This window comes from Pteronotus mesoamericanus, unplaced genomic scaffold, assembly GCF_021234165.1.
Source record: "Pteronotus mesoamericanus isolate MK-2021 breed Mesoamerican mustached bat unplaced genomic scaffold, CSHL_Meso_final contig_20, whole genome shotgun sequence".
Taxonomy (NCBI): domain Eukaryota; kingdom Metazoa; phylum Chordata; class Mammalia; order Chiroptera; family Mormoopidae; genus Pteronotus; species Pteronotus mesoamericanus.
Window position 1 is genome coordinate 84,298,535 of NW_026555085.1, and position 16,114 is coordinate 84,314,648.

The 16,114-nt window shown below is 38.3% G+C and overlaps 1 protein-coding gene across 3 annotated transcripts in view; it reads right to left on the reverse strand.

The window, feature by feature from the left end:
* The window catches only part of MAP7 (microtubule associated protein 7), a 159,643-nt gene that overhangs the window by 21,943 nt on the left and 121,586 nt on the right, over positions 1 to 16,114 (reverse strand). For 2 of the 3 annotated variants that reach the window (XM_054570019.1, XM_054570016.1), the window contains 5 exons: positions 15,318 to 15,481; positions 14,200 to 14,317; positions 10,546 to 10,656; positions 5,258 to 5,371; positions 484 to 635 (listed from right to left, as the gene is read on the reverse strand). In XM_054570019.1, coding sequence (XP_054425994.1) covers positions 484 to 635; positions 5,258 to 5,371; positions 10,546 to 10,656; positions 14,200 to 14,317; positions 15,318 to 15,481 — 659 coding nt within the window. The remainder of the gene's footprint in view (positions 1 to 483; positions 636 to 5,257; positions 5,372 to 10,545; positions 10,657 to 14,199; positions 14,318 to 15,317; positions 15,482 to 16,114) is intronic. The other variant, XM_054570017.1, reaches the window with a different exon arrangement.

Below are 16,114 nucleotides of genomic sequence, written 5' to 3' on the forward strand. Positions count from 1 at the left end.
TGTAAAATACTTTGTCACTACAGTTTAAGATCTGAGTCTTGACAGGGATTAACTAAGCAGATAAAAATTCTTTATGCTGTTTTCAGTGACCCACATTTAGAATTCAGCCAGCTCCTGGAGATGGTTGGAATGAAAGGCACATGCAGCCGTCCAGGCCCACTTCCCCTTCCCAGATTTTCTACCTTCAGAAATAAAAGTATGCTGGCGCTGCACGTATTTGTACGGAGGCACCAGCAGGGTAGTTCAGTCACCCATACAGGATTGAGCAAAGAGCAGTTTTCACTTTCAAATTCAAATTTTTAGGGGGAGTAAAATCTTCAAGTGGAGAGGAAGTGTAGGGACACTACCACCCAGCTAACCTGATAGATGGGACGGTGGGCATCACCATCTCCCAATCCTACACCCACACTGCACCTCGGGCTGATGTCCACTCTGCACAAGAAATAGCACAGACTCGCCTGGCCACCCCCAATGGCCACTCACCGCTGTGCCATGAAGAGTCCTCCTTCGCGTGGAGCCATCGGGCGGTGTTACAAAGAGTTTTGTTCGATCCACCGGATTTCTAGAGTGTGCAGCTTTGTAGGACATGATGTTGATGGGGCTGCAAGATGCTGAACGAGGACAAATGGGGATAACTAGGGTGCAGGTGATTGTTTTACATATAAGAGTGCCAGAGGAGCAGTTGAAGGAAAGCCAAAAGCAGGTTCAGGAAAAGGAGCAAAGCAGAGATAGAGAGAAAAGTAGGGAGAAGATGTTATTACTTAAATGTGTCCAGAACCCTCATACTCAACTCTCCTCACGGCCCTGTCAGTTTGTGGTGTGTCCAAGAGGAAGGCGTGTCCAAATGAAAAATCCAGAATATATAAGCTCTCTGGTTATTTAAACACTGATAAAGATATAGATGTAATCCAATAATTATGGAAAGCAATGACCTTATATGCCTATAAACTGATGGTTCTGGTAAAATGCTACGTTAGTAGTAGATAATTTTTATATAAGGACTGCTTTATAATCAGAATTTTCCTAATTAGCTTTAAGAGTGAACAAAAGGTGGAAAGACAGGAAGCAAGCAGGCAGGCAAGCAACTATTTCAGGAGTCAAGTTCAACAGCCAGTGGTAAAAAAGCAACTGAATTTTTAAATGTTAAATGACCAAGTCTTACCAGGTGGTAAGACTTGTTACAAGGATAATTTTTTCTAGCAAAAAATTCTGTAAACATTTTATCTACTGAAAAGCAAATCAAATGCATGCTTCTGGGTTTTCTCAAAAGCCAAAACACTTGAAGGTTCCTAACAAGCAGCAGTAGAATGTATGGTGAAATAGGATATCATCATTTAAAATAGTGAATAGAACACAAATATGTTAGAGTTGCCAAAAATAAAGTGGAATCATGAATCGCTTTTATAATTTTACTCAAGATGGAAATTTTTTGAAATACCACAAAGTTTCTGACCATTCACCTTCAAAGGAATGCTGTCATTAATCAAGTGATTCTGAGCAACAATGGTTTAAAGACATTCACGCAATAAATACCGCACAGATATCTAAAGTGTGGGTACTAAGACTCCAAGGCTCATTTTCAGATCTCATCCAGAATCTTGTTTTCCAGAAAAAAAGACAATTAAACATGACGATTGAGGAGAATCATATGTATTTGGGCCATTGCAAAGTGGTTTTATCCAACTCTAGCCATAGTAGCAACCCTTTAAAGAGATCATTATGTCAGCTGAATATAACAGTGTTAATAAATTAAAAACTCAAAAGTTTACATGACAAATTTGGGATAACCTTAATTTCAGAATTAAAAAAAATATGTGTTATTTTGGTTTAACCTATTGATAGGAAATTGATCAGATTGCATCTTTATTCACATGCTCTCTTTCATCAAATGCCTGGCAGTAGCTTCTGGTTATCCATGGTTAAGGCAGTGAATAGACTAGAAACTGCATTCTCTTTTCCTATCATCTGAAACAGAACTCTATTTCTTCAGCATAAACAAAAACTTTTTATATTGCCTCAGTTCTCCTTAGAAGAATATGTGTGTCTTACTTGGAAGTTGACATAAAGCTTTGTTTCAGACCTTAATGATGAAGGAAGATTCCTTTGTGTTATGCGAAATGGGGACTTTCTGTCATTTGGGGAAATAATTTGAAAATAATTGTTTCTCATGTGCCGCATCAAAACATTTGCAATTCCCAGACAAGGAAAGAGTTCATCCATGCAAAACTCTTCCAGGCCAATCAAATCCACTTAGAGAGTAACATCCTGGCACAGGGCACTTCTGTGGAATTAATGACCAGGAGAGGCACCCATTGCCCAGGGCACTACCAGAGGCCGTTAACCTTGCTGGAGGATCAATGGAGAAACTCTAGACAAAAGCCTTGCTTTGAGGCCTTGGGTATGACAGTGAAAAAGGAATAAAGCCCTCTTTTCCTCTAGTGAAGAAGAGTAATTTCAGGGCGTGTCTATGGAGCATTTCTGAGACCATCCTGGATGTCAGCCAATCTCATCATGCCTCTGGTTCCCTCTTTGTTAAGGTGCCGGGGTAACATTAATCAAAGGATGAAAATATCTTAAACCTATCAATGTAGTCTATACTAAAACCCTCAAATTTAATTGTTCAAGGCACACTGCCTGGCTAAAATAAACATTATAAATTCCTTCCAAGGATATTACATTTCATTGTTGTTCTGAATAGCAACTACTGAAAAAACCTGAAACCTTTAAATCAATTATTCTCACGCTCTTGTCCTTCTGAAGAAATAGTAAAAGCAATATATAATTATCTCCCCCCACACACCCAGAGTGCCCTCCTCATCCCAAAGTAGTTTTATTAAACATAAAAATTCTCTTATGAAGCCATCTTTGAGAAAGTCTTCCACAATAACTGTGTTTCCTCTATAACTTGGTAGCAAGTATGCCTTCATTTAAATCATTCAAGACTTTTTTATATGAAATGATGTGTGCAGAGAAAAGATACTGCAGTTCAAGTGGCTGGAGTGTCACACAGAGAATAGAAAAATTACATACTAGAATAATAATACTGTTAACATTCTGAATGCCTACTTTGTATAGGCACCATTCTAAACATTATACATATATTAAGTCATTTAATCCTGAGCTCTAATAATTAGATGTATTTTAAATGTATCTTTAAAAATGGGCATGGAAAAGTCAACCCAAAGTAGTGGCCATGGATGAAATTCTGATTTCCAGTTCTCAAACGGTCTTAGTGCTTGTTCGGAAAGTTTGCAATCACTGAATACCTTAGGGATGGCTGTTCTGATCTGATATTGTAACCCTGGCTCTGGATGTAGGCCATCCTCTTGCCAATGGCAGTCGGATATAAGATGGACTCAAGGGACAACACTAAAATGGGGAAGACAAGAAAGAAAAACCTACAAGAGTAGATGGAAAGGGAGTTTTTGACAAGATAAATGTAAGAGATATTTACATGTATAATTTCAAATGGAAAATTTAAAAAACCAAGAGTTTTGGTTCATTAAACACAATTGATACAATTGTACTGTGTCAATACAATGAACAGGTAACAACGATCTAAGGAATGTATTAATAAAACGAGCAGCTCAAGGAAAGGCTATGCATTCCTTCGCACCAAAGTAAATTACAAAAACGCATCAATGTGTGGCAAGGAGAATGGAAAAGTTGCAAAGTAAAGAAGAGCCAGTCGGGAGGTAAAAAGCCCCTGACTGAGCCTAACGATGAAGAAGGACGGTGGGACGAGGAGCAGGTGGAATGGGTGGGGAATGAGGGGATGCCGTTGGAAAAGACTAGAGGAAGAGTGAAAGAATTGACAGAAGTTAGTGACGACAGAAATAGCAAAGACAGACAATTTTCTAGCTGTGAGGCAGCCCTTTAGTATGAAAGCATACACTATAGAGATTCACAAGCACGATCGCCGTCAACTATTATTTAGGTCCTATGAAATGGAACTGAAAAGCAGTTTTAAATGTTCTTCAATTAGCTGGACATAAAGAAAAACTTCTGTGACTTGTTTAAAACTATGCCATTCATAGGCATAAAAACTAAACTATCTTGAAATAAGCTGTACTTTTTCCCTCACAAAAATCTCAGATGCAGTATGACAGCTGACAAGAGTTACTTTACAGAAAACACAGAACACTGTGGTCCAGCTAGTTGAATGCACGGTTGTACACAGAGCATGGCACAGGGGGCCCAGGATGGAGGGCGAGCTTGTTTAAGGTCTGGTCCACTGATTTGCTCAGTGGCTCTGGTGTAAGTCTCTTTAGCCACTGGGCTCCTTAGGCAGGTGGTGAGAATGCCTACACGAGCTTTCTTGACTACCTCCCGGGGCACTGCGAGAATTAGTGCTGACAGTAGCTCACTGGGCACCACAGATGAAAGACATAAACCCAACGATTATTATTTGTAAAGAAGGCTAATGCACATGAAGAGGCTGGTACAGGCAAAGCATTTTTTAAAGGGAGATTTGTGAAGAGGCTATGCAATTTTTCAAGTGCCGAAGATGAGGGCTGGTATACAGCTATACCAGTTGTACCCAAAGATATCTGGGACAACTCAAATCCATTCACCATGAGATGTTGCCCAAAACCTAATATGTAGCTTTCTTTCCAGCCAGATACATTACATTGGCTCATTCAGGCACATTTTGCATTTCAAAAGAGTAGATGAGCTATAACTAATGATAATAGCTAGTACAAGCGCATTTTACAACTGTATTCTCAAATTATGTAACAATAAGAACACTGTAACTAGCCTTCTCCTCCAGTCTCAGAGTTTGGAAAGGGCAGTCTTCCTAGGTTACGCACATATAAAAGACCAGCACAGGGAGCAAAAGTAGCTGCGTCATGAAACTCTATGCTTAAATAGGCTTGTACTTTGACTGTAACCCCAAGTCCACGTATTGTTATATTACATTATTTCTGCCTCTGATCACCTGCTTAGATGCAGGTAGGGAAAGGATAGGTTTTTCTGGTACTGTCGTGAACATACAGAAGTGTCGGGAGCCCCCAATCACAGGGAGGGGCATCTTTTGACTGCCTGGCATCTGGTATCCAGGTAAGATGCTAAGAGGAGACAATGCCAGGGGCATAAAACCAACACCGACAGACATTTCCAAAGCCATTCCAGCCGGAGGAGAGAGAAGCACACACTGGGGAAAACGGAGATGAGATGAGATGAATACTGGAGGCTCAGACAGGCTTCAAAAGAAGGGCTTTACCTCACCAGGGAAGTTTCACCTTGACAGTTTTACCTGTATCTCCAGACAAGGCAGCTGTACTTTTACTTCTGGCCAGGAACGAATGTGTGGGCGTCAGCAGTCTGTTAACAACGCTGCTCTCCCATGCGCTGAGCTGCAGGCGGCGAGCTAAACGTCACCACATAAGCAAGATGTTAGAAGCATTCTTTCCACGGAAAAGAGGGTGCAGAGTATCACACCTATGGCGTCCGCATGCCGTCCCTTTGAGGGAGACCAGGCTCTCCAGTGAGGACAGCCGGTGAAGAGTCGGGGCGATGGGGGCAGCTATGCTGCAGCGTTGCCTTTCTTCAAATGTTAAGTTTGAGGCAGGCTCTATATTAGTTTTACTGAGGCAGATTCTGCTAAAACCCTTCCTTAGTAGACAACAGGTAACGAAACAGAAATGTTATTTCCACTACAAGTTCGGCCTTTTCTGTGAATCTAGTCACACGTATCTGCCCTCTGCCTTCAAAGGGCTTCCTAAGCGCCCTCCATAATCGACTCCAACAGAGGCCACGGCGGCGGAACGCAAGGCTGGACTTACAAGTGAATAAAGAGGGGTCTCCATTACATTTCGATAGATCTCCATCAATTGTTACTTGGGCAACCAGGGGGAAAATTACAACAGATACGAAAAAACGAAAGGGAATTCATGTACAGTTCTGCATAGAATTTCCGTTTGACTTTTCCATTCAGCAAGCCAGGTTCCTTCAGGTCCCTGTTTGGCAACAACATACAATTTCAGGGGGAGGATAAAGGTGAAGTTGAAGCAAGATTAAATTAAACAGAAAAACCAAAATCTAATATAAATAGAAATTAGAGGTTATTATTTTGTGTGTGAAGAATCTGGAAAATAAATTTAAACTCATGCAATGATAGTATGGTTTCAAATTATACTGGGGCTTGGCAGGTACATGGTTAGGAAATGCATGCCAATTATTAATTATTTTGTGTTAGCTTCCAGTGATGGCCCATGAAAATATAGAAGCTACTTTCTAAAAATACCAGGAAGGAAGTTTGCAACTATCACTAAAGTGATAATACACCTCTGTTGTAGAACACATTTCCGTCACTTACAAAAGACTTTAAAACTGTCTACACCTGACAAGGCCACTCTGTTCCTCACCATAAATAGCAGGTGCAAATCTGTTTGCCTCTGGGACAATTGTTCTTATAACAATCTTTTACATGCCATATTTTAAATGAATGACATTTAAATTCTAGGAAAGTCGTTTTTGTTAATAGAAGCCATCCAATGTTAAATGTTCTTAGAGACAACACCTGCTCCTGTTTGGAAGCGGTACTCACTTTCAATAAGAACCTTAATTATCTGACTTTATTTTAAAAGAATGGCTATTTTGGTCAAGGCTCTGATGAATTTAAGAATTAGTGAATTGTATATTAGATTTTTCTGGTTATTAGCAGGGTCTTCATGGTTAAATTAAATCTTATCTGACAGTAAGACATTTATAAAAAGATCTGTTATAAAAACTAATGTAATTGTTACACAGGTGGTATAATTACATTGGGAAAAGTGCTAATTATCAACTCGACTATGGCAGAGTGTGTATGTGTGTGTGTGTGTGTGTGTGTTGTGTATCAACAACAAAAATGATATAATCTGAAATTACAATACATTCTCAGAGGAAGATCAGTGGGGAAAAGTTATTAGGATTAAATGGAAAACTTCAACAGAACTATATTTTTAGTAGATAAGAAAAAGAAGAAGAAATGAATGCTTCCCTTTTTTAGATAAAACAAACTCTATAAGGTGACTGGCTTAGAACTGTAGAGATGGTTTATCATTGAAAAGACATGTCTTCCCCCTACCTTTATTAAGAAGTTCAGTTACTTTATTTCTGTGTGTCTTTAAGGCATCAACCAAAGAATTTGCTTCAAATGAAGATCATTAAAAGCCTTCTTTGACTTATGTTTAGAACCTATCCAAAGAGATTTGTTTTAAAGCTCTGACCCGTGAATGAAAGATTTTGCTAAGAGAACCATGTTTTATCCCTACCACTTTGTAACTATGCCCTGAGCAAAACAGAGACGGACCTCTTCCACAGGTAGCTTTTTAGTAAAGGTTAGTACAGGAGTGTTATTTTATTTATTTATTTATTTATTTATTTTCACCTAGAGGGGCCTGATTTTAAGATGGTCAGCTCCGGAAGGAAGAGATATTAATTCTCATGAAACAAGTCTATAGTATCGATCCTGTTTAAGCACTTAAAAATGAGATATTGACAATTCCCATAACAGACCATCCGGACAAGGGGAGGCAAACCAACAAGCTAGATAGATATTTGTACTACCTTGTTCCCCATGAGCCGGACACCACTCGTCCTAAATGGCAGAGAAACCAGGCAAGTGTTGCCAGGTCCTGATTTCTTATTAGAAACAGCAAACCTAAACAGTATATATTTTTAAAATGATGGCAATTAATTCAAGTTAAAATAACAAAAACCCCTGCTTGGGTCAAGCAGAGTGCGCCTGTGGGCAGCATTCAGTTTGAGGACTACCACATCATGTCCTCTGTCCTAGATTCTAGGACAGCATGTAAGGGCTGATTTTAAGCAAAGAGCAGGTGACTTCATTCTTGCTTTTTTTGGAACTCATTATTTGTCCTTGAGAAAAAAGCTGGTTAAGCAAGTAGCTTAAGTTAATGAGAAATACACATTGTTAATGCAAAAAAATTTCCAGGGCAATATCCTTTCTATTACAGCTATTATAGAAATCTTTGGTAGTCAAGAGTTATTTTTATCTGCTTCTGTGAAACTATATTCAGGTATGATAATCAAACTATTTAAGAACTGGTAGGACACAGCATAGAGCTAATGGATGCCACTCATTAGCTCCGGGGGGCCTGGGGAAGCACCGCTTGCGGAAGCGCGTATTTACCGGCTCGTATGGAAAGAGTTCCGTATTTTTAATAACCAGTAGAGCATTCCAGCTGAATGGCAACCTTAAAAGTGTCAGAGTCAATTTAATATCAGTCCTAAGGCCGGTGCTGCGAGGCTGAGAGCTCAAACAATCTAGCTAATGGTATACAGCCTTTAACAGACTTGTCTGTAAAAGCCTCTAGTTTAGTAATTTAATAAAAATGCTTTTTAATTTGACGGTAAAGCATAACCAACTTTGAAAAATAGCAGAAAAGAAAATAAGCTAACTAAACTACTTAAATTTCTAAACTAGAGAAGTTCAAATTCAAAAGAATTTTAATTCTCTTTAAAAGACCTAGTTAGCTGTCTCGTCCACTTGAGGATTTTGCTTAAAAAAAAAAAAAAAAAATTGGTTCCTGGACCCATAGGAACTCCTGGATGAACCAAATCTTCCTTCCCAAGCCAACCTTGTCTCTTAGACCCAGAAACTTGATAAACGGGAAGAAAAGCAGAACTCCTAATTTAGTGCTCTCTCTCCTGTCTTATTGGTCAGCTTAGTATTCAATTTTATAGGTCTGTACCACGATTGAAGGGGCAATTTCGTGGTCCCAGCTATGAACTGGTTATTGAGCTTCCCTGGACCCTTACCTTACCCAAAGGCAGAATGCACAGTCAGGGTTGATGTAAAGAAGGGCCTCCACGAAGGGGAAACCTGAAGATGCAGTGTAGCAACAACATGGGTTAGGAGCTGGTGGCCTCTGTCCTAGTCCTTCTTCTCTAACAGTCAGCCTGTAGAGTACCAGTTCAGGCCCTTCACCTCTTCGAGACTCTTACCCCACTTAGAGTAGATGAGCCACCCAACAAATTTTTGCAGTCCTAAGATCCTATTTCTTAAGAATATTCAACCAGATACTATAACACAGAATCTATAAAGCATCTTATTTCTAGTTGACACAGCATTGTCTTTCCAAAGAAGTGTAGACGGGGTATTGTCTGGCTTACTGCCGCCCCCACTCCAAACCATACCCCAATTTCAGCTGTGGGACTGTAGGAGGCAGTACGCAAGGTTTAACTTAAAAGTACTGTAAAATCCCAATTGCAGCTTGTCTGAGATCCAGGTTCACAAAAGTATGAAATTAGAGAGTTAAGTGACCAGTTCCAAAGAAAAGCTGAATAGATAACTGCAAGAATAGCATTCACATGCCATATTTTACGTTATATTAAGGGAATGAGTTTGAGAAGAAAGGTTATTTATGAAAGGAATTTTAATTCATAAAACTTTTCTCTAACATATAAAAGGCCTTTAATTCCTAACATGTCTAATATTGAGTTAGGCAAATGGGGTTAAAAAAAGGAAGGGTTTAAGTTAAAAGGCAAGAATAGGAAGTTGTTCAAACATTTACTGCATTAAGAGTTTAGTTATAAAACAACATCAGCACATATAATATTGTACATTATAACACCGTAACTTGTATACAATATAAAATATATAAATACATATACACACATACAGAACATGCACACATTACATTCGTTTTCAAGGTTATAAACACTGAATATTTCCCAATCAGTTCTCAATAAAGCACTTAAAGTAACCACAACTTGTTACTTTTAAAGAGTATATACTTTTATATTGCACAATAATTTTTGCTTTTTTAATTTAAAATCATTTTAGTTATATAAAACAAATAGGGAATCTTAAAAGCTTAATTTTTCATACCATGATATATAAATATGTAAAGTAAAACTTTAATAAGTAATAACATTCATGTACTGTAAATCCATTGGATGAATAAAACTCAACATTAAAATATTAATTGGAGGATTACGATTATTAAAATTTTTAGAAGCCTTCACTGATGATATTCTTGAAGTTAGACCAAATTCCTTAAGAGTAAATGAATAGAAACCAAAAAAGAAAACCAGTCACACACACAAGAAATGCAGCAAGAAACTTTTGGTTAAATGAAAAATAAATTAGCAAAAAAGAAATCTAACAACATGAATCAATTAAAACGTATTTTTTTAGAAATTCAAAGCCTGGATTTCCCAAAGTACAGATGAAAAGTCAAAGACAATATGATTAAAGTAAAATAAATGTTCATAACACAGATTATTTGCATGTTGGTGGATAAGTGGGTGATTTCTGGAGCTGTAAACTCAGTTACTAAAGAGTTGAGAGAAGCACCGCTTTCATCACTGCTAAGTGCAACCATTCAGCCAAGTTCTAAAATGAGAAATGTTCTTGTCGCAAGGCAAATGCTGCTCAGCCATTTATTGCTTTTTTACTCTGAAGTTTTTTTCTTCCTATTTAAGAAACGTAGGGAAAGCAACTTCAGATGCTTATTTTTATCTGTAAACATCCAGAAAAAAAAGCATTAAGTAAATAACAGAACACTTTTTTGGTTTTCCTTTTGACTGTACCTCTATCTGGAGAATTTAGTAAAGTTGCAGATGAAGAGGAGAGCCGCTTGCTAATGACCGGATCAACATGTTTCGAAAGATTCATGGTGGAAACTGACCTCCTGTCTGGATCTAAAACAAATGGAGATAATGCTAATTGACAGCCAGCATGCAGGATTGCAATTTCCTAGTTCGCTGATGGAAGGAAAAACTAGGATTGGATGCTTTCAGCCCTATCACTAGATCTTTCATAATAGCACAGTATTCTCAGTGGACATTTTAAAGGTAACTTAAAGGCTAGAAATAAAATTCATTTTTCTTATAGGATAAAATAGACATTCATCTCACCCATTTGCCAGTCAGGAAAATTCAAGCGTGTGGTTATAATATGACAAATGAAGGCAGGCTAGTGGAGGACAACGGAAACAATGGAGGTGGACTGCAAAGCAAGGAGGGGAATGTAAACCTGAGAGCCTTCGTAATTTCCCGAAGTAGGAGGAGTGGGTAGAAATAGTGCTGGTAAAATAGAATGCAAGCACTAGAAGACAAAGAATACCAGGTTCGGCACATTTGCTCGTACCTGTGCTTCCAGGGGCATTTTTACACAGGGCATGGAAGTTCATTACATAAAAACAGATTAACAAGGAAGAAAGAAGAGGAAACAGTGTAGATGTGGAAAGGATGGCCACTGTAGCATTCCTTTTCTAAAAGTCTACTAATAATCACATCTGTAAGCCTGTACCATAGAGTTTAGTTTGGTTTACAAATGTAGTTCTGGCCCACAAACTGGCCTGACAAAACTGACAGTAATATAAAGAAAATCGGAATTCTTTCTATTTAAGTTTATTAACAATATCATTCATTCTGCAGTTGAGTAATTTTAGAGCGATTCTTAAAGTTCAAGTCAGAAGAGAAATGGCAGCCATTTAAAAGGCAAAAATTAACTCCATTAGTTTGCTGTCTGTACAGTGGAACTAAGTTGTAACAATCCCCATTAGCATAAATCATGTTCCCTGAATAAAACTGTGTATCATAAAAGTCAAAAAATACTGTATTTATGTGGAGGCAGTATAGCTGAAGGTAATGGGTTTTGCCATATTTTGTTTTATTTTCTATTATTCTTCTTAAACTAAAAACAAACCAAAATATTCCTTGTGGGAAAAAGGCTTTCAAAACCTAGTTGCCATTGGTCTAATTACCGTTGGTAGTAAAAATTTTATGGTAAACTTTCCCCCACAGAATAACCATTTTTGGTCATTATTTACAGTGAACAGGGGAGAAGCAAGTCTTTTACTAGCATCAGATAGATATTTCTATTTCCTACTGTGACTCATTTTATGGTTAAAGCATTTATTTATTTAAAAACAACCCAAACATCATTTCTGTGACTCAAATTTATTTATACTTAACTGATGAGCCCTTAGGGTATTCCTAACATAAAGAAAGCGTTAGGGTAAGATATCAAAAGGAACACCTTACTCATGACGTGTAAGATTCAAGGGCGCAAGGAAGGATAGTGGAAGTCATTTTCAGGTGATTTTATAGCAGTACATCTTCTGATATTGCTTTATATGTTAAGCTCTAAACAGAGGAAAATTGTGTCTACATGCAGGCCTATTCTGTGTGGTTAAAATTATGGAGGTATAACATGCATTTATTATATTACTTTATATGTAATAAGGCAATTTTTAATCATTTTTTGTTTTCACTGAACGAAACGCAAATTTATAAGAGGGTCTTTGAAGAATTGGCTTAAACAGTACAAAGTTTTGTAAGCCACTGCTAATTCATGTGTGAGCAGATAACACACTGATTTAATCTGGATTAAATTTAATTTCTAGGATCTGTTTGTTGGTCAGTAAACACTGACTGAGTACCCACCACGAGTGAGGCATTTTGAGTAGTAAGAGGGATTCAAAACGAGTAAAATCTGGTTGCTGCTCTCAGGGTCACAGCAGATCATTTTGACCATTGAGAATTCTGGCATATTTCCTTTCTTTCCAAACTTCTCTGTTCTAGGATAGCAGCAATTTTCTCTAATTCACAGCCCTTATAAAAATGGATTTTATCCAACATTTTATACTTTCTTGCTCTGAATGGCAATACTAAAGGTCATATATTGAACTCTGAGTGAGAAAGCTAGAATTAAAACTAAGTTCCTTTATTTCCTCTCAAACACACTTGAAAGTCTGTAAGAGTATACTTCTGCCATATATGTGTAAAACAAAGCCGAGTAAAAAAAAAATCAGCCAGGTTATAAAAATATTTGCCATGAGAGTATTTCTGCATGGAACATATATGTAAAAGTATCCTCAGAGTGAAATATCCATCAATGATCCTAATGACCACAGACTTGATATGTGCCTCACCAAATACCACTAGCCATGAAGAGCCAAGAAAGGAAAATGCTTTCAATTTTGGTTCACTGTCATAGAAAAGTGACATTGTGGCAATATGATTTTAGATTGTTTAAACTGAAGTGGTTCTAGAATTACCCTGAAAGTTAGGCATGACAGAGAAAAGAGAAAACAAACAAAAATCCATAACATTTACATTCAATGTATAAGTGACGATGCCGGTATGGAATGGGGTTGGGGAGGGGAAACCAACTGGATATAGTTTGATCCCAGGTAATTTATTAGATAAAAGAAATTTTTAAACAGTTCTATCTAAAATGATCATTTAAGGAAAAAGTAAACATATCACATGTAATTATTTCAATAGCTTTAAGTCACCTGAGTTGTATAGTCACACTGAAGAAATACTGTGCTTTATCCTAGATCTAGGTCTATGCAATAGGATATTAAGCAAGCATTATGCCTAAGGTGGTGATGGTTCAGCTATTGATGAACTCTGGCCCTAAGCCTGAGGTGCTAGCTACAGGTGAGGCAATCAGCAATCGCAGGGAGGTCTGTACCAGATGTTCTAGTACCACCAAAAGCTGTGAAGTGGTGGTCCAGGCCTGCTAAATCGAGAAAGGTGAATGATGATTCAACAAAACCACCTGGGGACAGAATGCAAGACAATGATTTTTCAAAGTAAATTTTTAAAAAAAGGTTATTTGACTCACACAAATGGAAAAGAACTGATGCACTATGTAAAATTCAAGGTATATTGAATTTACAGTACAAAAATAAAGCCTTTTGCTAAATTCCAAATTTTTATGTCCATTTAAGAACAAGGGGACAGCTTAGACATCTACTACTATTTGTAGCTCCAAAACCTGCACATCTCTTACAGAGCATTAGTGTTTGCATACAATTTAGGGTCAGAATACAAAAGCTCGTAGCACTGATTTTGATCAGTCATTAAGACTATAATTCTTCTTGAGTGAAAGATAAAACTGGTGAACAAATTTCATAATCCTGAAACCCCATGTAAATGAAGACAGTGTAGAGTTGAAACTAGCATGTTTTTTGGGAAGCATTGCATAGATTTCTCTCTCTTCAAGGACTTTTCTAACACATAAAAAATGCAGTCAATGTTAAGGGAGAGAACCTTCTTACCTCCATCACCCTCTTATCCTCTAACAGTAGAAGCATCATTTAATTGTAGTTTAATTATTTCAGCAGGATTTCTGTTTTGCAAACATAGACGTAGGCAAAAGAAGCAGCTGCACTTTTACTGTCCAGCAAAGAAAAACAGTGATCGCAAAAGTGGTCACTGCCAGTTTACCTGTGCTGTGAATGCTGGGGCTCGCATGGAGAGGGCCTCCCCACGACCACCGGTTATGCTTCTGCTTTGGCTTCTGGCTCCTTTCCATCGTGCGTCGTACAACAGCCTCATGGCGCTCCTTAAGTGGAATAGAGCAGCTGATGATCAGATTGAACCTGGTTGTTTGGGGCTTCTTTAACTTAAGGCAGAGTAGAGTGAGAGGGAGTACTTGACCTCAGTACTCCTAATCTATTCCCTAATGTCTACCAGGAGTGTCCAACCTGCGGCCCGCAGGCCGCACAAGGCCCAGGGTGACTATGAATATGGCCCAACACAAAATCATAAATTTACTTAAAACCTTTTTTCTGCTCATTAGTTTTTATTAGTGTTTGTATATTTAATGTGTGGCCCAAGGCAACTCTTCTTCTTCCACTGTGGCCCAGAGACACCAAAAGGTTGGATACCCTTGGTTATCTTAAGGTGAGAATATATCAACCTGGGATGGGTATTGAAATCACTAGGAGCCAGCTTGAAAAAGCCCGTAGCAAATAGTAGCTACTTAAATAAATGATCCTTATTATTACTACTGGGAATGTGATGCCTTCATGGTAGAGCAGGTCTTACACAGGTACTAAGCACAAGGGGCACCCTACCTAAAAAAATGGAATTTAGAATCGAGGATGTGGGTAGTCCTGACTCTACAACTTCCTGGGTTGTATGACCTTGGAACTTACCCATTCAGAGTCTAAATTTCCATTTTTGCCAAGAATCAAGGGTTGAACAGGGTTATGAGACTATCCAGTGTGTGAAAATGTTTGTCGATGATAGAGCCCTACAGAAATCCAACGACTTGGAGTGGTCTTGATACTTCAGTATACATTAACTGAACATAGATAAATTATAGGTCTAGACCAGAGAAAACGGGCATTTAAAGTTTCTGTGGTAGTAAGAACAATCACATCATTCTGTATGTGATTTCCACACCCCAACCTCCCCCATCCTGTGACCATCTGTCCAGCTCCTTACTCTGAAACGATTTTTCCATGCGTCTCAGCACCTAAGCGGAAAGCTTCACAGCAAGCCTGCTGCATTTCTGCCATAAACATGCCTCCCACCCACCTCCCAGAGTGGCACCTTACTTTGTCCTCCTCTAGTCTCTGCCTTCGCTTTTCCTCCACAGCAGCCCTCCTCCGTTCTTCCTTGAGCCTCTGCTCTTCCAACTTCTTCCTTCTCTCTTCCAGGTGCTTTTCGTAGTGCTGCCTGGCTCGCTCTTCTTTTTCTAACCAGAGGATTTCTCTTGCAGCTTTAGGAAGAGAGATGAGGCAAATCAACCACAGGCAGGCTCAAAGCTTGAAGAGTCAAGGCAGTGTGAGCGGTTCACATTTAACATACATGGGTTCTTTGGTTTTGTAGTAACCAAGCCTGGCCTTTGCTTTCCTCAAATATTCAAGAAAAAAAGTACTGCTGTTAATTTTTAGCATTATTTAATATGCTAACAATGAGGTTGAAGAAGCTATACTGAATTCTTCTCTTTGGGAACCCTGCAGTCAACTCTGGTATTGATATCATGCCCTAAAACCAAGAGCACTATCTGTCTCTCTCTTTTTAAAAAATGTGATGTCTTTAGATTGAAAATGTGACTACATTTGTTTCAACACAACACTGGCTCTCCGACAGAATTAAAATGCTCGGAAGAAGATCTCAAAGATCGATAGTAGATCAAAGGTGTTTTAAATGCCTCACTGAGTCAGGTAAGCAATGTGAGGGGCCATATAAGTAGATGATCTTGTGTCTGAAGAACTCAAACCTGGTTAGACAAGACAGCATCACAAATTGAATGGAAATACACAGTTAAAAAAATAGAGTTCAGTGATGAAATGCTCCTTTTCATCTTTACATATACATGTTCCTCCCTTCTTTTAGGGGAAAATATACA